Source organism: Tachysurus vachellii, chromosome 5 (genome assembly GCF_030014155.1).
Source record: "Tachysurus vachellii isolate PV-2020 chromosome 5, HZAU_Pvac_v1, whole genome shotgun sequence".
NCBI lineage: Eukaryota > Metazoa > Chordata > Actinopteri > Siluriformes > Bagridae > Tachysurus > Tachysurus vachellii.
In genome coordinates this window covers 11,019,529-11,044,737 of record NC_083464.1, presented here as the reverse complement: position 1 = coordinate 11,044,737, position 25,209 = coordinate 11,019,529, and the positions used below count along the sequence as shown (strand labels likewise).

The window sequence follows — 25,209 nt, the reverse complement described above, 5'->3', positions numbered from 1 at the left end:
ATGTCACAGTATTCTGGAAAGGTAAGCATCCAGGCCAATCAGGAGCACATCATCATCATCACATGTCACCAGAATGCAGTCTCACACAGCATCCTACTGCACTGCTGGGAATCTGGAAATTTGGAGTTGGCTGAATGGTTCCTGAAATGATTGGCACTTTTTTACGTCATCATTATCGTAAAATTGAAGATCACCTAAAACATGAATAACACCTGATTTTCTGTTTTGTTCTGTTACTAGTTTTATTAAGGAGACTAACAAGAATTGATATAATGAAAAAAAAATCTATGGTTTATATCAAACTGTCACAGTCTAGGTATTGTCCAATGTGCTCATCTATTAGGTTGCTATATGTTGCTGCAATACTGATTGTACAGATTGATTGATAATCTCTTTTCTATAAGATCTGATCGAATATACTGTACTATATATTTTTCTGTCCACTCCTGACTGTTTAACATTTTTAGTCTGCCAAATGCCATAAATAAATGTAACCTGATATTGAAACTTGTCCTACCTGCTGCTCCTTCTGCTCAGATAGTATTTTATGAGGGAAGATGCTTCACTGGCAGGAAGCTGGAGGTGTATGGAGACTGTGATAACTTCCAGGACCGTGGCTTCATGAACAGGGTGAACTCCATCCGTGTGGAAAGCGGTGCTTGGATCTGTTATGACCACCCTGACTTTAAGGGACAGCAGTACATCCTGGAGCGTGGAGAGTACCCAGAGTTCCAGCGCTGGAACTCCCACAACGACCACATGGGCTCCTGCAAGCCTGTCAGGATGGTGAGAACTCCACACAACTATTTTACACAGTACAAATTAAAAACGTTAAAGCCATAAACTTGTTGTACAAGAGCTCAGATGGCACAATTTGTTTAAAGAATGATTACCATTAGCAACCCAATGTTTCTACTCCAAAGCATGGAGAACAGTACAGGATCGAGCTGTACGACGGAGTCAGCTACACGGGCCACTGCATGGAGCTGTGTGATGACTGTCCCTTCCTGCAGAGCTGTGGCTATGGCAGGCCCTGCGTTAAATCCGTCAGGGTATTCGGAGATGGAGCGTAAGTGTCACTTACAAACCCATAGTCTGACGATCTCATCATCCTAGGAATACACTAAAAATGACTGATCTGAAAACCTATTCGTTTTACAAGCGAAGGAACTAGGCTACTGTATTTTATCTACATAACTGCTCCTGTGTTTCATTCTCTAAATAGCCTGGAATATGCTGCACTCCATTACAGTCTAAAATAATCAATACGTGATGGAAGTTAGTTAGTTATTTTATTGTGTAACAAATCCAAACACTTTAAGTACATTTACATTTATATTTATATTATTTAATCATCTGATAGAGATTTATTTATCTAAATTATAATCTTTTAATATTTTAGAATAATAATGAAGACATTAACACTATGAAACGACACAAATGGTATTATGCTGTGACACGTTTTACGACACAAATCAAACTATTTCAGGTTTTAAATTCTTCACAGTATTCCTGATGAAGCATTACACAATCCAGACACCTTATTAACCAGCTTCATGGAGATTTTTCACAAAAGAGCTCCTTACGACTTCAAAAGGAAAACCTGTTCAGAGAAATTTTCATATTTTTAAAAAACCTTCACATAAATAAATTTTACTTTAAATCTAAACTAATACATCCACATTTAACTTCACTATTTATATTGGCCTTAGGAACAAACCATGACTCCTTATATGCAGTTCAGTGTCTGAATTAATTTTTTATTTTGTTACTAGAAAAACAGAAATGTTTCTTTGTCTTTTCTTTAACAAGTTTAATCTTTAGCCAGTAATCAATCGAGTGATCAAATATAATGTAGTTAGTTTCAACCCACACTTTAAGAGAATTTCATTTTTAAGAGTTTCATTTATATCCGTATGTTTTTAGTTAACTGAGCGTTGTATGTTTTATGTGTGAAGCTGGGTGATGTACGAGGAGCCTAACTTCCGTGGCCGTATGTACATAGTGGAGAGAGGAAACTACTGCAGCCACAACGAGTGGCAGGCCCAGACCCCCAACATCCAGTCCATCCGCAGGATTGTTAACTACTTCTAAACCTCCATCTCTCTTTTCCTGTCCCCTTCTCATTCATACCTCCTTCTGCCAGGCCACAGACTGTTACTATCCACTCACATAATGTAAAATAAATTACTGAGTGCTACAACAAAAAGACGGTATTTTATTAAATGTGTGTCTGTGTCTCATTACGCTCCACTAAACGAGAATGTATGAGCAGTTACATACAAATATCTCTGTTTCAAATCAATACATTAACACTGCTTAGTCATAATTAACAGATTTTGTCCTATAGACGTAAAACAACAAAACTATTTGAAATTTGCAAATACAAATAATATAATAAATGGATCTAAAATTTGTCATTGAAATTATTACAATATAAAATATGACTCAAGACAACTTTAAGATGAATTAGTTTCTTAATTAAACTAATTAAATTTATTTGAAAAGAAATTAAACTTCTTCAAAGTTCAAAAGAAAAAAATTATTCATGTTTAATCAAAAATCAAGTCTGTTGAAAAGTTGAAGCTATATTGTGAGATGAAAGACTAAAAATATACATGGGAGCATGCATTTTCAACAGAAAACTCAAACCAAGAAATATCATTATAAACAAACCTTAACTTAAAACTTTTTTCCTTAACACTCATGCCAGAATTAAGCTATTACAGTAATGCAAAAGAAAAACAAAGTGATAAAATCAAAGCTTAAATTCGTAAAGTACATTGAAAATGTCTTCAGTTATTGCCTTGTAGCCAAGTGCCGATTGGGGCTCAGATTCAGGGGCTAATGATAACCTAATATGTTAAATTGATCTCAAATGATTGTAAAAAGCACATATGATCAGTTCTTTAGCGGGTGTGTACAGAGCTCTTCTCCAGATAAGACTTTATTAGAATGAGGAGTTCACGCTCTTCCTCCAGGGTCACGTCCAGATAATCCTCTTCATGTTCGGGGATGTACTTCAAAACCTCATCCACCAGTTCAATATCAGGGATGCTCGAGCCGGATGCTGAACACAAACACGGGGTATTTAACACACTTTTAACAGGCTAACTAAATAAATCTGGTGTGTCTAATAAAATGTATCCAATTAAATCAAATGAGTTAATAAAATAAAATGTAAAAACTTTAATTAGTTCTCAGTTCTTTAGACTGTGCAATCTAGCCACAGAGGTTGCAAGCCAGAGGATAGATTGAGGTGGTGTGGACATGTACAGAGGAGGGAGATGGTTATTTTGGTAGAAGGATGTTAGAGATGGAGCTGCCAGGTAAGAGGTCAAGACGAAGGACAAAGAGGAAATATATGGATGTGTTAAATGAGGACATGAAGTTAATTGGTGCGAGAGCAGAGGATGCCGAGGATAGAGTTAGGTGGAAACAGATGATTCACTGTGGAGACCCCTAACGGGAAAGCCGAAAGAAGAAGAAGTTGTTGTTCTTTGGACAGTACAATATGATAATATGCTTTCGATATTGTGAAAATTACAAAAACGGATAAATATAAATTTGAATTTTAAATGTTACATTTTTTTACTCAGAATTTTTATATTTCTGTATTGTTTTAAAAAGTGTTACATCCACACTTTTCTGGGATAGCAGTAGTATTTTTTCTGATTTTGGGATTACTTTTAATAACATAATAACATAATTATCACACACAATGAAATTTGGAAGCGGCTGATTTTATGTTCATTTTAAAAAATCTTTACAGATACTAAGTATTACATAAAATATATTTGCATATAAAAAAATATTTAAATTCATTTGCACACATGTACTTTAATAATACTTTTCTTCTGCTTATTTCTAGCAAACATAAATAATCAATACTGTGAAATGTCCAAATTATCATATTTTCATATTGCCCAGCCCTATCGTATGTATACTTTTAAATATTATCATGTGAATCAGGCTTCATCTGGAATTAAAGTGATCTTCAATAACTGGGTGAAACTTTAGTGCCATTTTTTTTCTGAAGTACTCGGTTCTGCATTGGAGCATTGATGGGAACTAGAATAAAACTGACTTTAGAGTAAAATTAACTTCAGAGAAAGGTGACGATATTTTGGTCCATATAAAATTATTGCACATACTACAGGTGTGAGTAAGAAATTAGACTTAAAAACAGTGAATCATTTGTTTAACATTCTGTCAACTTTAAGACACTAATCCACTATTACTGTTCCTTACCTGTGAGGTCATCTGATGAGGTGCTGGGCTCTTCTGGTGAGGAGGATGGTGAGGAGGATGGTGATGAGGGGGTGCGTAGCTCTGAAGGAATAACCCCCTGATTAATTAAGAGCAGCTGAACTGCCTGAGCTACATCATCTCCCACCAAATTCAGAGCTGCCTTCACTTCCTCCCTCTGGAAACCCATGTGTACAATCTACGCTTGTGCAAACACAAACATAAGTGAGGGCAGAAAATGAAATTAGCAGGAAAAAAAAAATGAATGACAGCGGCCATTAGTAAAAAGCCTTTAATCTTTTCTTTATGAGATGCTCTTCACCTGTTCCACTTTGGTCTCTATGTCTGTGTCTGGCTGATGGATCCCAGAGGTGCTGGGTTCAAGTGAATCCAGCAGAAACTATGAAGGAAAAACACAAATTTTAGTGGAAATGTAATGTTTAAGAAAACAGAAGGTGGTGGTTTAGCCACATTAAGGATATAATATGATGACAGGTCTCACCCTGTAGGCTTCATCCACATCTCCATTTGTCTTATTAAGGGCCTGGGCTGCTGCTTTCTTGTGGTAGCCAAGTTCAACAAGGGTGTTGATGGCTTCCAGACGCTGTCTTCTCTTATTTCTCTCCCTCTGCTTTATCTTTTCCCGCTCCTACTAGAGAGCACCATAATTAAATATTAATTTGTGGTTAGCTTTCTTAACTATAATGTGTACAAAATAGTGACAGCTGGCCTGACATAAAATAGGTGTTAGCACCTTGCAAGCCAACCTTTGGCAGAAGAAAGAAGCAGAGGCATTTATAAAATATTTAGCAAAATGCCTGAAAAGTAAAGCTAAAGTAAGCTGTTCAAACAAATAATCCCGACAATGAACAGTGGTTTAAACAGCAGTGTGTGTTTTTGCAGGAATCCTGTGTGAACTGAAACAATCAGATCTTTATGCATAAAAAAAATTTGATTTAAAAAAAAACTTTAAGGAGATGCATTTAATTATTTTCTCAATGGATGAAAGTGAAAGTATTAGGATTTAAGAGCAGCAAATAATTATGCTAAGAAATATATTCATGTAAGGCCCACAAATTCTCACTCACTCTCATTTTCTACCGCTTATCTGAAGTACCTCGTTTCACGGGGGGCCTGTGCCTATCTCAGGCGTCATCGGGCATCAAAGCAGGATACACCCTGGACGGAGTGCCAACCCATTGCAGGGCACACACACACTCTCATTCACTCACGCAATCACACACTACGGACAATTTTCCAGAGATGCCAATCAACCTACCATGCATGTCTTTGGACCGGGGGAGGAAACCGGAGTACCCGGAGGAAACCCCCGAGGCACGGGGAGAACGTGCAAACTCCACACACACAAGGCGGAGGCGGGATTCGAACCCCCAACCCTGGAGGTGTGAGTCTAATGTGCTAACCACTAAGCCACTGTGCCCCCTGGCCTACAAATTTATTTTAAAAATTTGCATAAAAAATTTCAACATGCATAAGCTTCAACATGCAACAGTTTCCCACTGTTGTGAATACAATGGATACTCAAACTGATTTGTGTGTGTGTGTGTGTGTATGTGTGTGTGTGTGTGTGTGTCTGACCTGTCCCCTGCAAGTGATGTGCTTCACAGCCATCCCCACATCACCCCTGCAGGCTCTCAGGGCCAGGCGTGCATCCTGCTCTGAGAAGCCCATATTCAGTAGTTGGGTCATCTTCTCTGGGTCCAGGCACAGTTGATTGTAGAGCTCCTCACACTACCACAAAGAGGAAAGAACAGTGATCAGCACAACCTCTGTGAGATAAACAGCTTCCCAGCATGGGCAGAAAACATTGTGTGAACTTTAAAGACACCTTCTGGAGTTTCTTAGACGCTTCAAAACCATTGCCATTCAAGTACGCCAACATGCTCTGAAGGAGATACAGCCTGAGAAACAGAACCTCCTCTCCACCTGTATTCCCCTGACAATCAAAAACAACCAACATGCAAGTGAGCAGGACCAAATGAATCAGTTTAGTGATCAATAACATCAACAACTCCTTTGAGTTATATTATGAATGGACTTAATATATTATAATCACCTACAAAACGCATGAAAAGACTTTTCACTACAATTTTATACAATATTATGGTTTTAACATTATACACAAAAGAGCACAATACTGATGGTGTTACATAAATTCTATACAAATTATAATTACTTACAAGATGCGATTGCGCAACTATTTGCCGGTTAATGAAATTCATAATTTAGAAACATGGTTCATAAAGAGACATGGTTGAAGTTTTTCAGCTTGCCAATAAAATAATGTTTATTGCTCTATTATGCTCCCTAGTGGAAGAACGGGTGTGTTTTATAACTTTTTCAAGCCAGATTAGAATGTTTGTCACCTCTGGATTATTACATACATATATATATATAATATGAAAGACTAGAGAATACTCTTCGGGACGGTGAACAAAATTTTTGTCCTATATAAAAATGATGAAAATGATGATTTGACAATGTACAAATTAGTGCTAGATGGCAATTAATACAATACTGGAAATTAATATATGAAGAAAAATCATAAGAATTGCTCATAGCATTGACAGTAATTAAAATCATTCCCTGATAAATCTGTGAGAGAAAGTAGTCATTAAAATGTTTTCAATCTATCCGATGCTTTCATTTCATTCATATCCGAACATTTCTCTGTAGTGAGAAAAGAAGGTTAAAAACCTGCTTATTCACATCTCACTTGCAGTGGAAGTCTAGCAGTCAATTACATTTGATGTGAAACAATTTTGTGGAAGACTTTCAGAAATATATCACTATATGTAATTTAACCTCCAAATCCCTGCTTTCGTACATGGGAGTTTTTTCTTAGATGAACATTTTGCAGTTAAAGTAATAAGCCACATGGTTTACAGTCATTTTAGAATATGTAAAGTGCATTGTTGAGAATGATTCAGAGCAGTGAGGACACACAAATGGTGCCTTAATGGTGCATGGTGACCACAAAACTTCTAAGTGCCTTGAGGACATATACTATACATACAGTAATATACAGTGTTATATAGCAGAGGTTTAAACTTTCCACTGAAAAAACAGGTTCAATTTTAATGTTTTTTTTAGTTGTGGAGATTTGGATTGAGCCCATTCAATTAATCATATCAAATAAATGTGTTAATTACTAAAGAAGCATAATAACAAATGTTAGTAACAGTATACTGGGATTTCCAGCACTGCAACAAAAGATCTCAGATTCTCTCACCATGCTCTACGTATCTGTTGGGATCCACAAATCCCACTTGGACAAACGGTATGTAAACGTTCATTTACAAAGTTTTAATAATTGTCTTTAGATGTCGATTATAAGCGAGTCTTGTGTCCATTAATAATTTTTTCCAGAAACAAATCTGTAAAAGTCTCTAAAACTTTTTTCCGCTATGTTATTAAAGGTTACTGTGGGCAAATCCATAGCAAAAAATGAATCCATTCTAAATCAATTAAAGATGTAAATAAAAGTGAAGGGGTTTGAATACTGTCTGAACTTACTGTGTGTTACAGGTACAATGATTAGAGATTAGACTGAACAGCAAGCCTAGGTGCAGTGCTACAGTCTAGGCAGCAGTGAAATTTACTAATCTCAGAACGCTCGCTCCAATCTTAGTTCCTAATGCAATGTAATGCAAAGGATTAAAAGTAAAAACCTTGATTTTCTGCAGTCTCTGCTGCTTTTCTCCATAACAACTGAGAAAGCAGTGCTCAGCATTCTGCAGTCTCTGTTTGCAATCCTCCAAACAGTGCAGAGACTCCTTAGCACAGTAACACCACAAGATGTCCAGTTGTAGCACTGCATAGTTATCCACAGTGTTCAACAGCGTAGAGACACATTTTCTAGAAAAAACAAAATCATTTCAAATCCATTTTTAAATCATAACACCAACAATATCTGGATGTATTTCTCTGTAAGGCAGCTGTGATTAGCAGTACCCAAACTGCTCATCTGCTTGAAGCAGGTGACAAAGAGCTTCATCATATTCCTTCTTCTTCATTAAGGCTCTGCCCTTCTCATGGATGCCCATGGCTAGGATGAGTGCCTAAAAAACCACAGAGAAAAAACAGACAAAGCAGATAAGATAAGATAAGATAAGATATACCTTTATTCGTCCCACAATGGGGAAATTTCTCTGTTACAGCAGCAAAGAGAAAGAAATGCAAATATATTAAAAAAAATAAAGACATAATATAAGATACAGTATATACACAACACAGTGTATAAAAATACAAAGAAGAAAAAGAGACCACGAGTAAGAAGTTACACTAACAGACATATTGCACACAGGTAATATTGCATTTTTTTTTTAATTTCTGTTATTGCTTGTTTATGTTGTTTAAAATACTTTGTTATTGTTATTATTGCAGTTAAACAGTAATAAGTGTGTGTTATGGTGACTGGTTCACTGGGAGCAGCTTTGGTTGTAGTCTAAAAGCAGCAGGGAGAAAAGACCTTCTGTATCGCTCCTTCAGACACTTAGGATGTAACAGTCTGTCACTGAATCGAGCTGCTCAGGGATGAAACCGTTTCATACAGGGGGTGGGAGTTGTTCTCCCGCAACGATGATAGTTTTGCTACCATCCTCCTTTCTCCCACCTCCTGTACAGTGTCCAGAGGAATCCCCAGGACTGAGCTGGCCTTCCTGATCAACTTGTCCAGTCTAATAATTTCTGTAGTAGAGATGCTGCTGCACCAGCATACAACATAATAGAATATGTCTGAGACCACCCACAGTCAAAAGAGGTCTTCAGTAGCTCTCCCTGCACTCCTTAGTCTCCTCAGCAGAAAGAGTCTGCTCTGTCCTTTCTTACAGATTGCCTCAGTATCGTCTGTGCAGTCCAGTTTGCTGTTCAGATGAACACTCATGTATTTGTAAGTGTTCACTCACACAATGTATTTTCTCTGAATATTCACTGGAGGTAAAGAAGTTTGTTTGTGCCTACGAAAATCCACCACCAGATTAGGGAACAATATGCATGTTTCACTACAACAGAGGGTTTCTTAGGTAACTAGTTAAAGTTACTGAACCTGGACAAAATACAGCACTGTTTAAACAGTTTGCAAATGGAATCTGAGAAACTTTTCTTGTCAGTAAGAGTATTGCCAAATGTATTTGTTCATAGCCTCACAGAGAACACTGAACAGCTGGGACTCGGTCACCTTTTTCTCATCGAGTGAGAGCTGGATGCTGTTGCCTTTCTGATCCGTAATCTCCAGAACTGGGGTGGTGTCTGGATCCTCACTACCATCTGAAAAGTGCCAAGAAGCCATGCATGTTAGTGGAGTGTACAGAAGTGAAACCCTCCTGCAAGATTTAAAGTCAGAAAGAACCATAATTCTACCATAAAGTTTACTTTGATTTGACGCAGCCATAATATACTTATTATTAGCTAATCTTATGCCACTGACCCCATTATGAATAGTAATATCTACAATTTGAAATTTACCTAATTAGACAAAACTGTACCAGCATACTAATTTATTTGAGAATGTACAGGTTTATGTTCCTGAATGTTCTGCCTACAGGACCAAAAAACATTTACACCAATATTTTTAGTATTTACATGGACTGTATAACATTAATATCACTATTATGAAATTCAATTATATACAAGGTGACACGAATTATGCTTGATTATCTATTAGATTGACAGAACCACTCATGACACAATACACAATAGTTTCTGTCTTCAATTAAAACATAAAAGTTATAACTACGATCCTATAACATCTATAACATCTTAATTAACCACATTAATTTTGATACAGCTGCATACTCCACATGTCTCATGATGCAAATGCACAGATGAAGCATGACAGAAATTTGACAGAATGTTTCACGGATGAGTAGAACCAAGTGCTCATAGTCTCACCTCTTTCTGAGAGAATCTGGAAAACTTTTTGGGTTCTTTGCACACTTTCGTCATAGGAACGCTTCTGTTCCTCTACCTCCATCATGGCTTTCTTCTTTTCCGGTTCGGTCACCTTCAACACCATGATTTTACTGTTGTTCTTTACGTTCTGTTCATCGAGTCGCTTATCTGAAAGAAGCAGGATGCAGAAAAAAATATAAAAAAATAATCTCCGATGTTCCCCATTTCTCACACATCAAGGTTCACATATTTATGAGGCAAATGCAATACACACCTGGATTTAGAGTTTTTCCATTCAAAATCAGCTTTATATATTTGACCTCAAATTTCTCTTTGATCCTAAAGGATGAGAAACACAAGACAGGACGCAAAAAGGGTGATGATTGTTGCAATTAAATATTATGATTAAGCATTTGTGGGAAAAAAAAGTTGTACTTACTTATTCATCAGTTCCTGAGTGGTAATATCCAGTTTTGTTTCGAAGTCCTGTTTCTTATGATCATTCTATGCAGTGACACAGAACATATATTGTAACACATTGGATGTTATTTCAAGAACAACACACACTTTATAATGTTAATACCTTTCTCATATCCTTTGGTAAATGGAGCTCCAGTGTTGCAACATTTGTCTCCCTGTAGGCTTTGTTTCCTTTCCCTCTTTTCACTGCCTGTGATCTTAAGTTTTCCAAAGCAATCTCCACATCAAGCTGAGGTAATCCCTCCAATTGTGAATAGTGAACAGCTAGCGCCTAAAAACATATTACACATAAGCATGAGAGGGTCCAGTGCCATCTCGCTCTCCAAAACAATGGGTAATACACATTGATTAGTAAATACAAATATAAGTTATAATTGAACACTTGGTGGTTACTATTAAGGTACACTAACTTTGTGTTTATACCCATTGACCCTTTAACCTGGAATGTGCATTTGTGCTCAAAAGTTTGCGTATCTTGGGAGAATTTGCAAGATGTGTACCATTTTTTTAAAACATGAGTAGGGCAAAACAAATGTATTTTATTTCTTATAGGACTCAAGTTAATATGTAAGGCATAACGGAATAAGACAATCATCAACAAGACATGACAAAAAGGAAGATAACAAAATAATTCCTGTTAAAAAGTTTGGATACCGTTAGTTCTTAATATTGTGTTTTGTTCCCTTTAGCATCAATGATGGCATGCAGTCTTTTGTAATAATTGTGCACGAGGTCCTTAATTCTCTCAGGTCATATAGCGGTCAATTCTTCTTGACAAAATGACTCCTGTTCCTGTAAATTTTTTGATTGTCTTGCACAAACTGCATGTTAGAGATCTCCCCAAAGTGACTCAGTAATATTGAGGTCAGGAGACCATGAGGGCCTCCAGAACTTTCACCATTTTCTGCTGTAGCCATTGGAGAATCAATCTTGCCTTGTGCTTTGGATCATTGTCATGTTGGTACATCCAAGAGCGTCTCATGCGCAGCTTTCGTGATGTAGAATGCAAATTGTCTGCCAGCATTTTCTGATAACATGCTGCATTCATGTTGCCATCAATTTTTACTAACTTCCTCGTGCCACTAAAACTAAAACATAAGAGATTCATCACCATGCTTTACAGTGAGGATGGTGTACTTTTCACTGTAGGCCTTGTTGACTCCTCTCCAAACATAGTGTTTATGGTTGTGGCTATAAAGTTCAATTTTGGTCTCATCACTACAAATGACTCTGCTCTAAAAGCTGTGAGTCTTGTCTAGGTGATGTCTGGCCTACTGAAGGCAGCCTTTTTGTGGCATGGGCGCAGTAACCTCTTTGTCCTGGTAACTCAACCATGCAGGTCATATGTGTTCACGTACCTCCTTATTGTGCTCCTTGAAACAGCAGCACTTTTTTTCCCAGAGCAGCCTGTATTTCCCTCAGAGATGTTTGTGGGGTTTTTCTTTGTGTCCCAAACAATTCTTCTGGCAGCAGTGGGTGAAATCTTTCTTGGTCTAACTGAACGTGGCTTAGTATCAACAGTACCTGTTATTTTCCACTTCTTTATTAGAGTCTGAACAGTACTGACTGGCATTTTCAAGCCTTTAGGATATCTTTTTATACCCTTTTCCTAACTACCTTATTACGCAGGTCTATTGGCAGTTCTGAGTTCTGTTGTCTTCCCCATGGTGCAGTATCCAGCCAAGTCAGTGCATCACCTCATGAGCTTAGAAACTCACTGCCTATTTATGCACAGTCACTAATTACAATAACAATGAGTCACAGGTGTGGAAACTTTGCTTTAATGGGCATTTAAACCTCTGTGTGTCAACCGGTGTGACCAAACATTTAAGGATATGTAAACTTTTGATCAGGGTTATTTAGGTGATTTCAGTTATCATTAGGTTTTAAAAAAATATTTTGCATTATCAGTCATATTTTCTAAATAAATGTCATTGTTTAACAATTTCTTTCAGGGTATGCAACCCTTTGAGAACAATAGGAGTAAGTTAAAAATATATAATTGCACAATTTGCCCATTATTGGAAGGAGACCACCTTAGGACCTCTGGTTTTCTGGTATTTATTTGAATGGTTGTCCATCATCAGTACAGTAGTGGAACCAAAATGGTGATGGTAGGTTAATGAGCAATTTGTTGGTACATCATGTACAACAGAAATGCTGACACCACAACAATTCCCCAACCAAAACTATCCGGCCGATACTAGTGGCTATGTGGTTAGTAAAGTCCAATTCATGCAAATTCATTCATCTTTGGTAGGCGACTTATCTTAGTCTGGTTTATCTTGTTCATAGTGGGTTTGTAGCCTATTACAAGAACAAAAGCAGGAATGCAGGTATACAACTAAAATACAGTATGCACATCGGACAAGGCTGTTTTGTGTATTTGTCTTGAATGTTTTTTTCCCTTGCATTGTTTGCACTAGTTTGGACACGTGGCACTTTATGTGGCTAAGACTAACTTACTTTGTAGCACCGTGGTCCTGGAGAAACATTGCTTCATTTCACTGTGTACTATGTCAGCTATATATGGTTGCAATGACAATAAAAGCTTCTTGACTTGACCTGGCTTGACCTTGGATGGGATTTCAGACCATCACAACGCTCGATGTATACATATTCACACATTCATTCAGAACCAGGGGCCAATTAGTGTTGCCATTTAGGTGGAAGGAAACAGGAGAAAACCCCCAATCTCAGAAACAAACCAATAACCCAGGATCTGTGAGGTAGCAATATATCAGAGGTACCAATGAATGCAGAAAAGAAGGGTATAGTCTCTATCTGCACACAGACAAGGTGCTCTAATTTAAGGAGGTGTGTCTATTAAAGTTAATACACACAGTGTTCAAAATCCCCAACAGCAAATGTAACAATATAACAGCACCAAAACAGGACAGGAACAGATTGCAACGCACAGTAAAAACAGCAGTAAAAACTAGATTTGTAAAGTTCGTCGCAACAAACTTTGATGTTGACTTTGACGAGGCAAGTATTCGCAAAGGCCGGTGCTTTTTGGAGGTGAGTGGACATAAGGGTCAGTGTTACTTTTGGAGGCAAGTGGACAGAAAGATAGGGTGCCAAAACAAGTGGAGACGAGCATGTGATGTCATCCGAATTCTCCTGAGGAAGTTCCCCTCCTGTTGTGCAAAGTTTTTTATTTTCATGTGACATCACGTGATGTCACGTGACGTCATCAGAATACATGCGAGGAAGTTCCCCTCATTGTTCTGAGTGTTTTGATATGTCACATGTGCATGTTGTAAAATGTTTTTTGATTTTGCATATTTTGGGGGCGGGGCTGCGGCAAAACCGGAAGGCCAGTCAGTACACCAATTTAAAAGTTTGTTCACCCTAAAGGAGCTGGCCGCATTTGGTGTAGATAGTTCAAAAGCTTGCCGAGTTATAAACCTCCAAAGTTTATAATGGGAGTCTATGGGAAAAAAAGCCACTTTGAGACCAGGTACCGGAAGTACCGGTACTCAGATCGCTTAGAAAAGTAATAGCAACAAACTTCAGACCAGCGTCTACAACATACCCGAATTGGGTGCATGTGGCTCGAAAGTTTATAAATTTTTGTCTAAGCTTAAATAGGAAAACAGAATGCTGGCTTCTACAAAGCCAACATAATAATTGGTTCCCCCTGCCCAATCCCCAGGACTTGTAAGATACAAGAACCAGAAACCGGGTAGGAAAAATCACTACTGACACTTCGCACCCTGGACCTCTTTCAGCTCCTCACTTCTGGCAGGCACTACAGAGCTTTGTTAATAAAAACTCCCAGACACAGGAACAGTTTCTTTCCTGGTAAATCACCCCGATTAACAACTCACCATAATTATATTCCCTGCTTCCTATCTATAAGTACTGCATTATCAGAACTGTCAGTCATTACATCATCTGTATATGTTACACACACTACTGCTGCTGCATATTGCACATAAAGCATAATATTGCACAATACTGTTATTTGCACTACTATGCACTCTCACACTTTATGTACATAACTGATCAGTCATATATTCTGTATTCATATTTAATACTCGTACTGTCTATATTGTATCTCACCGTCTGTATTGTCTTGTATAGTCTGTTTTGGCTTCTCTTTTATAGTATAGTGTTATTTATGTCTGTACTTTTGAGTCACAAACAGTTGGAACCAAATTCCTTGTGTGTGTGTCAACATCAACACACTTAAACCTGATTCTGATAACTATTAGTTACATTAATTTTAGTTATTTTAAGTATTAGATTGCACAATCCTCGCTTTAGACATTCCCTGGAAACTTTCCAGCAAAATAGTGCTGTTTGGAAGATAGAGTTTATTTACAATGATATATGCTTTCTGTAGGACACAGAATATTGTGCTTTATCTCTGTTGAATGTTTCCAGGAAAAAGGTTATACTGTGTACAAGCCAAAGCATTTTATTGTGATGTAGACAAGCTGGGAGAATCGACGTTAGACGTCATTTTGTCTCAGATAGTGAGGGAATGACTCAAACTGAATTGTAGCAATAAACAACTGTGAGGTTTCAGTAGTCAGATACAGTAAGCATTCTTCTCCAAACAACATAAAGATAAAAATATCATAATCTAACACCAAAATATTTTGAACGAGAAAAGAATATTCGGTCAAATCTGGTTCTTTTACGGAAAGGAGCGGCTGGTGAATGGCAAACATATAGCAAACATTTACATTACTTTTTTGTTTTTACAGTCATATCCTAATTATACAAGGCCATATAATATTAATAATCATACAATTAGCTGTTAGAAACACAGTGTAGATAAAACTGGTTCAAGGAGAACGTCAACAGGAAATGAACGTGAACAGACCTGGTAAATCTGAACCTCCTGGTTCTGACATTTTCTAGAAATTATCTTCATGCTCTTACCTGTAAGTGTTCAGGACTAGCCTCATTAGTTTCTGTTGTATATGGAGGATTCCACAGCAGAATTTTGTGTGATCTGAGCATAGCTTTGAGCTTCGCCTGGATGTGCTGCTCGGCCATCGTTCACACCGTAACTGCAATATTGAAGCAGCATTATTTATTGTATTCAAGTGAAAATGAAAGGAAAAGTTGCAGGGGAATTCTTAGTCTAACTAACTCAATGATATAATAACAACGTATTATAACGTATAATAACGTTTGTACGACATTCATTATTAATTTGTTACTTGATCATTCGTTATTATTTTATTGTCATTTCACAATGTGTATTTTAACCTCTTAAGTCTGAAGCCTATTTTTCAACCTGTTTTTCAAAAATGACATGCTCTATTTTATAAAAACTACAAGGTGTATTTGAATAATCCTGGTACCAAAATAAAGATAACACATGTAAGAAGTGATTAAATAAGTATATATATCTATATATATCTATATATTACCAGATCAAGTAAGAGGAGATGGAACACAGCAAAAACAAACAGAATCTGACAAAATATTAAAATTTTAGACAGTATATCAAAAAATATTGTTATAAAACATATATTAAAAACTCCATAAATCCATTTTATAACATCTCACCATTAACTTTCTCAAGATTTATTGATCTATTTGTGTATCAAAGAGATTATAGAGAGGTTGGTAGTGGTGCCAACACACACTCCTGTGCCAAGTGGGCACATGTTGGCACCTCTCTCTGTGTGTATATATGAGTTTTCTCAGCTACAAAAGTCAAACTTCTGATTTCTGTGTCACTGTAAGTGTCCATTAATGTTTTGTTTTGGAGATTAGAGCCCACCTCTGACTACAGTATAATACAGCACGATCCAAAACATCTACAAGCCACAGCTTCCTGGTTTAGATAAACACAAACAATCCACAGTAAACCCATCGTTACATACCTTACAGCTGTTTCAAGGTAATCGCGTTCAGATAATCCGGGGGGAGTGAAAACTTTTAGCACGATCGCGTTGTGTTGTAAACACACCCGTTTTCCCTTCCGCGCGTTTTCAAAAGGCCAAATAAAGCGAGAAAATGCTTCGTCATTTGGAAACGAGTTTGAGCCGCCAATCCAAAGCTCCAAGCCTCTGAATCGGTTTCAGATTCGCAGATTCGCGAATTTTGTAGCACGATCCAATGGAAAGGCAGTAAAGTCTTGTGCGTCATGGTGGTTGTCATGGAGACGCCAGTTAACAGGAAGTAGATATAAAGTAATAAAATATGTAAACAAAAGTGGATAAAAACGATGAATGTAGTTTAAAAAAACATACGTTTTTTTTTTTGGCAGCAGACAGAATAGATTTTGTAATTCAAGCGAATTTTTTTTGCTTAACAATGTATAATCCTGAAACTCTAAAATGTAAAAGCAAAACTTCTTTTATTTATTTATTTTTTCCTTCTATATTTGTGAATAATAGCCACACAGATCACTGTGGATTGTGTAGAAATCTTTCTGACTGATCGCAGGTTGTGTTTGTGTGTTGTAAGGGAGGATGACAGGGTTAGAAAAGTCGTACCGACGACACGTTTACCAAGTTTTGTTTTCCTTCTCTACTTCCTGGATGTGTTGCATACACTCATGTCTGCACAAATTACCTGAATTTCTAGGCATGTTCATCTAAGAGCGAGACCGTGCAGCACGACCCTCCACGATGCACCACCAGTGGGTCATAATTACCTAATAATCTCATTTATACCTGTGCATTCATTTATTCTTATGCACATAATACCTGCATAAATGTATTTATTGTCGTACAGACATTTATCTGCACGCGTTCCTTTCTACTAGTTTTATTTTTACTATTTGCACTAGCAGCATTTCATTGCCATGTACCTGTATTATGCAATGACAAAGTTGTTGTCTATCTATCTACACAATAAGTCTGCGTACAACCATCAATACACGTAAACGCTCTTTACATCACGCATTTGTTATCAAGGCCTTTCTGCATGCCAATATGACTTCACATGATGTCTTGCATTCAAATTCAAATGTTCATTTCTACGAGACTAGATTTGTATCTGAATCTGAATCTGAACCTCAATCTGAACACCCTGCTCAGAATATATGTGACATATTCTGAGCAGGGTGTTCAGATTGAGGTCACATTCCAGCAAATAAATCTATATAAATTGGACAATGACAATTTTTCAAAATGAAAAAATTTGATTTAATGTGAAATAAAATTTATATAAGAATGAAAGAATGAATGAAAAAATAGATATCCAATTGATCTGTTTTCACAATAACGTTTATTTTATTTTTTGTAACTTTTTAATTTGCTGAACGGTCATGTAGTGTGCGATACAAGTCTTTTTATATTCAGACGTTACTATTTAGTACAACCCAAATCTAACAATTTATGTACAAACTTACTTAAACTGTGTCATAACTCGCAGTACTGCTCGTTATAAGTATTGAGAAATGTTGTGTTGGATCTGATTCAAGTTGTACATAATTATGCTGGCAGATCTGTAGACATACACATTTCAGTAAGTGTATGAGCTAGAACTTGAAATGCAGTGTAGACAATATTCAGTGACCTTGAGCAAGGCACTTCACTGTAAGCAGCTCTGTGAACCCTCACTACAGTCTACAGCTGGTTAATATTAACTGCCTTAAAGTAAAAAGAGCAAACAATGTGTAAAACATTTTTATTTTCACAGCATGTGTACAGTTTTAAAAGAAGTCTAAGGCTTGATAGAAGGAATGCATAAAAAAAAACTTTACCTGAAAAGTTGTGAAGGAGCATACAAGAAACAACTTTTTTTTTTCTTTTTTCAAAACAAGGCCTATCAGGAGGCGCTGATTGCAATTTTTTATGCTCTTCTTGGCATCTGTTTGTCCACAATTCCACATTTGGTTTAATTAAGAAACTAAAGCATGAGAATACTCACTAAGTGTGCAGTCACTTGAGTAACACTCACTCTTCCATACAAAGACGTGCACACACACACACACACACACACACACACACACACACTACACTGACAGAGCAGCCTTTTAGAATGCTATAATACTTCTAATAATAATATGAATGACTATAATATAAACAATACAAATGCTGTACATTGGGTTTTAAAGCCACTGCTGTATTACAGAAAATATAAATCTAGATCTCTCATGAAACCTGGAATTAACACTTTTTTAATGATTTGATAGTTTCAGCCATTTTGGTGAATACAAGTAGACCGAATTTTGCTGTCACCACTTTATTACTTCAGGGAAATCAATAATGTAAATGAATAAGTAAGAAAGCAATACTGCACAGCCCTTGGTCTGTTTTGTTTTTGCATTGCAACCTATTTGTCAGAATGATGAATAAAGTCCAAGCCTGCGTGCTGCCTCAGACTTCTTAGGACATTTGAGCTGTGGGAAGGGGTAGTATGGACTCACAGGGGTATGAGTGGACCGGTAGCTCCCACAGCTCAACTGTCTGGACAGCACAGCAGGTGCAGAGAACTTCCTGAAACCCTCAGATCCACAATCCTCCTGCACTTTATTACAGAGATGATGTCTATTGTCATAACCTTCACAGTCTTCTGATAACTGATCACTTGACTCTGTGACCTCCAAACTGTGCACGGTGTTATCTGTAGAGGTTGATGTTGAGTCTCCATTGTTGGTCATGTGGTTGTAAGGTGGAATCGAGCAGGTCCTGCGGTGCATTCCCAGGTGTGTGCGCCACGTGGCATTGTCTGGGTCCCTGACAAAGTCAAACTGATTTTCTTGGACAGATGCCTGTCTCACAAGGGCATGTTGCACCCGTCGCATGGGAACTACGTCGACCAAGGATTTCCCAGAGATCTCCTCATTGGTAGAGGATGCTGGATTCAAAAACATATTACAGGAAGATGTAATGAGATGTCAGAAATCTTAGAGTAACAACAAGAAATTGTCCTTGACATAGATTTAACAGTTCAGTGCAAGTTTGCATAACAAACTTACATAAGTTTATTATTGTAAAAAAGACCAACAGTTCATGTGCTAATGTGTATTAAAAGAAAAATAATTCATCTAAAATAATTGTTTACATTTTTACTATTAGTCTTTTTACACGTTTCTCCGAATTTGGTTTTAAAATTCTATTTTGGGTCTTTTTTCTACATCCATGACCCCACTGATGTTTAACTTGTCTGCATAAAAGTTTGTGCATCTTTTAACTTTTCAAGTCTTCCAATGAATGACCATAAACAATATACAACTCTATTAAAGTCATTTAACAGTTTAATGGGGCAAATTCGAATAAATCAACCAGAGCATTCACATTTTTGAGATTGCTGATAAGCATAAATGCACAATTATACCCAATTGGTGCATCATTTAGGATGCACGTGAATAGTTTTCAAAATACCATTAAATGAACTGAATTTCTTCCAGATTGATTTGTACCCAACTGTAGGTTATATGTCCTTCTATATTTGGTCAATACTGTAGGTCAGTGTTTACTCGCTCCTGTTCCTATATAGTGCTCCCTGCTTCTATACACACAACTGATACTGAAAACATGTAAGATGGAACACATTTTACAGTACACATCTATTCAACTTTAACACACATGCGGCTGATGTTGCACAGCCCTGAATTGCACATACAACTGCACATATCTGCATTTTACTTCAAATATAGTCCATAGTGTTGCTGCCTTCGGTCTTTGATGTTCTTTATACGTCCTATCTTTTCTTTTTTCCAATTATATACGAGTAAGTACTGTAGTTGTTTATGTAAATACAGGTCACAAACATCATTTGCCAATGTCAGATGTCATTCTGTGTATGGTTCTCTGCGTGAGACTAAAATATTGTGAGAAATAAAATTGAAAATGTAATTTTTATAGTGACACTGTAAATGCAATGGATATAAAAAGTATACAAACCCCTGTAAAAATTGCAGGTTTTTGTGATGTAAAAAAATATGTCATGTTGAATCAAGTCAGATCTTGTTCCAGCTTTAATCTCATGACGCAACCGACAAAATTCTAATGAAAATCAAACAGGAACTTACCATAACCTGGTTATATAAGCCTGCACACCCTTTTGAAATGGGACATGTGACTGCGCTCTAAATCAACCAATCACATTCAAACTCGTGTTCAAATATATTTATCATACCATGCCATAGTTGAAGTGATTCTGATTAACCACTATATAAAGATCAGCTGGTTGCTTTAGGAATTTCTTGACATTTTTCTTGGATTTTCCTGGTTTCAACCAGCTCCTGGAGCCCTGGTCCACAAAACGTTTACAAAACATGTACAAGATCTCATTACTGAAAAGTATGAATCAGGAAAGAGGTATAAAAGAACTGATCAAACATTAGATGCAGGAAACACTGTGAATACCATCATCAACTAGTCAAGCAAAAGAATCACCACAGTGACAAAAACAGGCTGACAAAAACGTTCCATCTGGCATGCTGCAAGAGACAAAACAAGATCTACAGCAACATTAAGGAGCTGCAGGAATATCTGTGAAGTACAGGTAAAGCCTCAAAGCCATGTTTAAATCTAAATCTAGTGGAAAACCTTCCTAGTACGATGGAGGTTATTATAACAGCGAAGAAGAGTGGGTAATACTGGAATGGGATATATTCCATATGGGTGTTATAGTCAGGTCTCCACAAATGTTTGGCCATAACAAATTGTGTTATGGTCTGAAGAAACCAAGGTGGAACATCTTAGGCTTTATTTTAAGATATATTTGGTGCAAAAACAAGACAACATTTCACCCAAAGATCACCATACCACAGTAAAGCATCATGCTGTTCTTCTGTCACAAAACATGCAGGTCATCGGACAGCTAAAAATGAAGCCAGATTTGACCTTCCAACACAAAAATAATAAGTCAACAAATGTAGGGTGAACGACTCCAAGCCATGATACGCATTCTATATAAAACATGTGTATTGACTTGAAGATGACTGTAGATGGGAGATTTCCTCACAATTAGACCTGGAGCATTTTTGTAACTCAAATTGTGCCTTGTTTTCTGATTAATACAAATAAGGGCACTAATGTAACCACATCATTATTTTTCCTAATAGATTTCTATTTGTTACCTTGAATCATATTAATGGGAAGGACATGATTCAAGGGATTTTAATATTTTCGACAATTTTTATAGCCACTGTATATGTACTGCTTCTTGAATCTTTATATTCCTTTGCTGTACATGTGCTTATTATTTCTACTACTATTGTTTATATTATACTGGCACTTGAGAAAGTGAGAGAGATCCTCTAGCACGAGATAGCGTGATCTGAACCTAACAACAATCATTATATTACCCCAAAATGTGTAATTGTGTTAATCGTATCTGTACAATTAGGACAGGAGTTAAGTAACTGATCCATTCTTCATAACATGTGATGGATTGATTTATAACAGGTAGCCTAGTGGTTAAGGCATTGGAGTATTGATCGGTAGGTTGTGAGTTTGATTCCTAGGTACACCAAGGTTCCTGGGATTTGAACTCACAACCTTCTGGATCAAGGTCCCGCTGCTGAGCCCCTGAGCAAAACCCTTAATCCTCAAATGCTCAGTTGTATAAACTGAAATAAAAATGTAAGTCACTCTCGATAAAGGTGTCTGCTAAATGCCAGAAATGTAAAAAAGTAAATAAGAAGATGACAAATACACTAAGCAGAAACAACACAGGAAAGTCTTAAGATCAGCACTTAGCACCATGATACACAAGCTAACCTTAAGATAAAAACAAACACTTTAAAAGAATAAGCAAACAGAATTAAAACTGAGTCAAACCCCAAACTGATCTTTAACATTTTTTTGTGAACTTATAATAAGTTTCTATCTTAATATAATATGCTTTATTCTAGCTAGAACTTTACGTATAGGCTTAGAACAAAGTTACCCCATGTGATCAGATCCTAGTGTTAATCTCAGAAGAGAAAATGTTGAATTAGTTCCAACTCATCTGTTGGAACTAATTCAACATTTTCAGTTCTGAGATTAACACTAGGATCTGATCCTAGAGGATTTGTGATACATGACAGAAATGAACCTGCACCTTTTGTGTGTGACACGACAGAAAGTTGCGCACTGAACCAGCAGGAAACTGGGAATCCTCCAGCTCTCTCCTTTCCCAGTTCACATCTAAATAACACCACCACACATGTCTTTTCTTACCTTTCGCAAAGCAGATCACCCTGGTTTCGCGTTTCTGTTTCTCCCTGATGGAGTTGTACTGCTCTTTTAAAAGCGCTATGTCCATGTTGGTCGGAGAAGAAATGGTGTGTTGGAGTTCCTCCTGCTCGCAGCTCGTTTCCTTGCCGTAATGTTCCGACTTTATGAGCTGAGCACACGGACACATCCAGTGAGGGCAGCATGCAGACGCCATCCTGCCCCCCTGCACCAGGCTCTCATATAATAATTACCCCCAAATCCAGTGCACACGAACACAGTCAGCTTGTTTTTACCCTGTGTGGGAGCTACTGTACAAGTGAGTGGACACAGGCAGAGATACAGAAAGTCAGTGCGCATTGGCACTGAACCTGTACAAACATACTGGTGAGAAAGGAGGGCAATTCAAGGTTGCGCTTTATTTAACAGTATTAAGACAAAATCATCACCATGCAATAGCTCATTAGTTTAAGTACTGAGAAGTTATTATAGGTCATGGTCAAAACATGTAGGATGTTTGATCTTAGTTTAACTCTATTGTTTCTCTGTTGTACTTATTTTAACTCTATTGTTACTCTGTTGTACTTATTTTAACTCTATTGTTACTCTGTTGTACTTATTTTAACTCTATTGTTACTCTGTTGTACTTATTTTAACTCTATTGTTACTCTGTTGTACTTATTTTAACTCTATTGTTACTCTGTTGTACTTATTTTGACTCTTGATACTCTGTTGTACTTATTTTAACTCTACTGTTACTCTATTGTACTATTTTAACTCTATTGTTACTCTATTGTACTATTTTAACTCTATTTTTAATATGTTGTACTATTTTAACTCTATGTTTAATCTGTTGTACTTATTTTTAACTCTATTGTTACTCTATTGTTCTTATTTTAACTCTATTGTTACTCTGTTGTATATATTTTTAACTCTATTGTATTTCAACTAGCACTTCCTTCCCTGTTTGTTGTATGTATGTACTGTATGAGAGACTTTAGCACTTCTGTATGTCGCTCTGGATAGAGGTGTCTGGCAAATGCTGTAAATGTATTTTATTAGAAATAATGTGCTGTTACTGGAAAAAGTGGTTTTAGAGTAGTTAGGGGTGGTATTACTTAGGTATGTTTTTCTGTCTCTTTATTATTTGTGTTCTGATTAACTCCCAAAACTGCAGGCCCAAACTACCAACTGCAGGTTTATCTGTCCAACATAATATGTACTCCTTAATAACTGAGCACAGTACTGAGCACAACACACACACATCAACTGTGTGGACGACACAGACCTACAACAAATACACACACTTCCAATTTACATTAATCAAACTGTTTACATGCTGTTTTGCACACTGTTTTTGCTCTTTGCACATGCTGTCTCACATTTCAGTCGATTGCTGTTTTGCACAATACTTTACATTACCTCATGTAACTGCTGCTATAACACTATGTTCATTCCACTATTTCTGCACACGCAATATTGTTTGAACATACAGTATTTACACTGGTCTGTGCTGTTTTTGCGTAATGTCTTGTATTTATTGTTTGCACTGTCTTTTTGTCTTTCTGTCTTGTTTGTCTTGTCTTGCACTGTTTGCACCAGGTTGCACAGATGCACTTTATGTATCTAGAACTACTTACTTAAGTCCTTAGCTTTGTCTTTGTTTATGTAGCACCATGATCCTGGAGAAACGTTGTCTCATTTCACAGCTATATATGGTTTAAATGACAATAAAATCTTCTTGACTTGACTTGATATACACTTTATATAATATATTCTCTGTATAATGACTATTTTGAGCTAAATTCAATCAAATTGCAAAGAAGTACAATGTGTTCAGTAAATAACATTATAGTGGAAAACTGCACCTTAAAGATTCTTAAAAATATCAATTTCCTTAGGAATCCAAATGAATCCCATTAAGAAATCATGTAGTAGTGGTTCTACAGAATATTTGCCTTGTTCTATAAGACAGTTCCGATAGGAATTGCTACAGGTCTAAAATATAATAGAAATTCAGATTAGAATCCTGTACAAGTTTTGTATTTGAAGGTTACATTTTTCTTACAACGTAGAGATATGTTTTGACTTATTGTTGTGTTGTGTTTAGTGACTCTGGTGGTAATATGTTGGTTGGTACCGTATTTTCTTTATTCTTGTGATGTCAGTGGTTGTGTCATGTTTTAACATCACAGCAGGGCAATGTCAATTGATAGGAGAAACATAAGGGATATGGTTGGTTTTCTCTGTTGGAGGTTAAAAAGAAAAAAGCAACATTCAAAATCATATTAAAATGAAATTAAATGTAGAAGTAAGTGAAGATATCAAACAAGTTCTACAAGTTCCAGAAGCTCTAAAACAAAATTGTTCTGAGTTAAGGCAGACTCATCATGGCCTGATAGTGATCTATTTAATGCCACTGATTGTTTTATTAGCATGAAAGTTTGGATGTTAGTTTGCGCAAAGTGTACAGAAGGTA

General features: G+C 36.8%; 3 protein-coding genes across 3 annotated transcripts; 1 reads left to right on the top strand and 2 right to left on the bottom strand.

The window, feature by feature from the left end:
• crygn2 (crystallin, gamma N2) lies at positions 1–2,094 on the top strand. Its single transcript, XM_060869703.1, has 4 exons — positions 1–21; positions 538–786; positions 924–1,069; positions 1,959–2,094. Exons 1-4 carry the CDS (start codon positions 1–3, stop codon positions 2,092–2,094), a joined length of 552 nt encoding a protein of 183 aa, XP_060725686.1.
• A 104-nt stretch (positions 2,095–2,198) lies between these two features.
• nub1 (negative regulator of ubiquitin-like proteins 1) lies at positions 2,199–16,676 on the bottom strand. Its single transcript, XM_060869702.1, has 15 exons — positions 16,494–16,676; positions 15,538–15,668; positions 10,745–10,912; positions 10,601–10,665; positions 10,436–10,500; positions 10,162–10,329; positions 9,449–9,537; positions 8,224–8,330; positions 7,941–8,127; positions 6,098–6,205; positions 5,848–6,000; positions 4,751–4,897; positions 4,571–4,648; positions 4,252–4,447; positions 2,199–3,070 (listed from the first exon to the last, which is right to left on the bottom strand). Exons 2-15 carry the CDS (start codon positions 15,652–15,654, stop codon positions 2,910–2,912), a joined length of 1,809 nt encoding a protein of 602 aa, XP_060725685.1. The 5' UTR covers positions 15,655–15,668; positions 16,494–16,676; the 3' UTR covers positions 2,199–2,909.
• A 1,553-nt stretch (positions 16,677–18,229) lies between these two features.
• Positions 18,230–23,037, bottom strand: LOC132845606 (uncharacterized protein C9orf152-like). The gene is made up of 2 exons (XM_060869700.1): positions 22,737–23,037; positions 18,230–19,419 (listed from the first exon to the last, which is right to left on the bottom strand). The coding sequence occupies exons 1-2, from the start codon at positions 22,945–22,947 to the stop codon at positions 18,902–18,904; spliced, it is 729 nt and encodes a 242-aa protein (XP_060725683.1). The 5' UTR covers positions 22,948–23,037; the 3' UTR covers positions 18,230–18,901.
• Positions 23,038–25,209: the final 2,172 nt, after the last annotated feature.

What these genes read in the sequence shown, in the direction of transcription:
- nub1 (XM_060869702.1), bottom strand. Translation starts at nt 15,654, where the DNA reads ATGGCCGAGCAGCACATCCAGGCGAAGCTCAAAGCTATGCTCAGATCA. An exon ending in CGTCTAAGAAACTCCAGAAG is followed by an intron (nt 6,001 to 6,097) that starts GTGTCTTTAAAG and finishes TCTTTGTGGTAG; the next exon opens with TGTGAGGAGCTCTACAATCA. An exon ending in CTCATCAGATGACCTCACAG is followed by an intron (nt 3,071 to 4,251) that starts GTAAGGAACAGT and finishes GTTTGTGTTCAG; the next exon opens with CATCCGGCTCGAGCATCCCT.
- crygn2 (XM_060869703.1), top strand. Translation starts at nt 1, where the DNA reads ATGTCACAGTATTCTGGAAAG. An exon ending in TGTCACAGTATTCTGGAAAG is followed by an intron (nt 22 to 537) that starts GTAAGCATCCAG and finishes CCTTCTGCTCAG; the next exon opens with ATAGTATTTTATGAGGGAAG. An exon ending in CCTGCAAGCCTGTCAGGATG is followed by an intron (nt 787 to 923) that starts GTGAGAACTCCA and finishes TCTACTCCAAAG; the next exon opens with CATGGAGAACAGTACAGGAT.
- LOC132845606 (XM_060869700.1), bottom strand. Translation starts at nt 22,947, where the DNA reads ATGGCGTCTGCATGCTGCCCTCACTGGATGTGTCCGTGTGCTCAGCTC. An exon ending in GGTGATCTGCTTTGCGAAAG is followed by an intron (nt 19,420 to 22,736) that starts GTAAGAAAAGAC and finishes TTTTGAATCCAG; the next exon opens with CATCCTCTACCAATGAGGAG.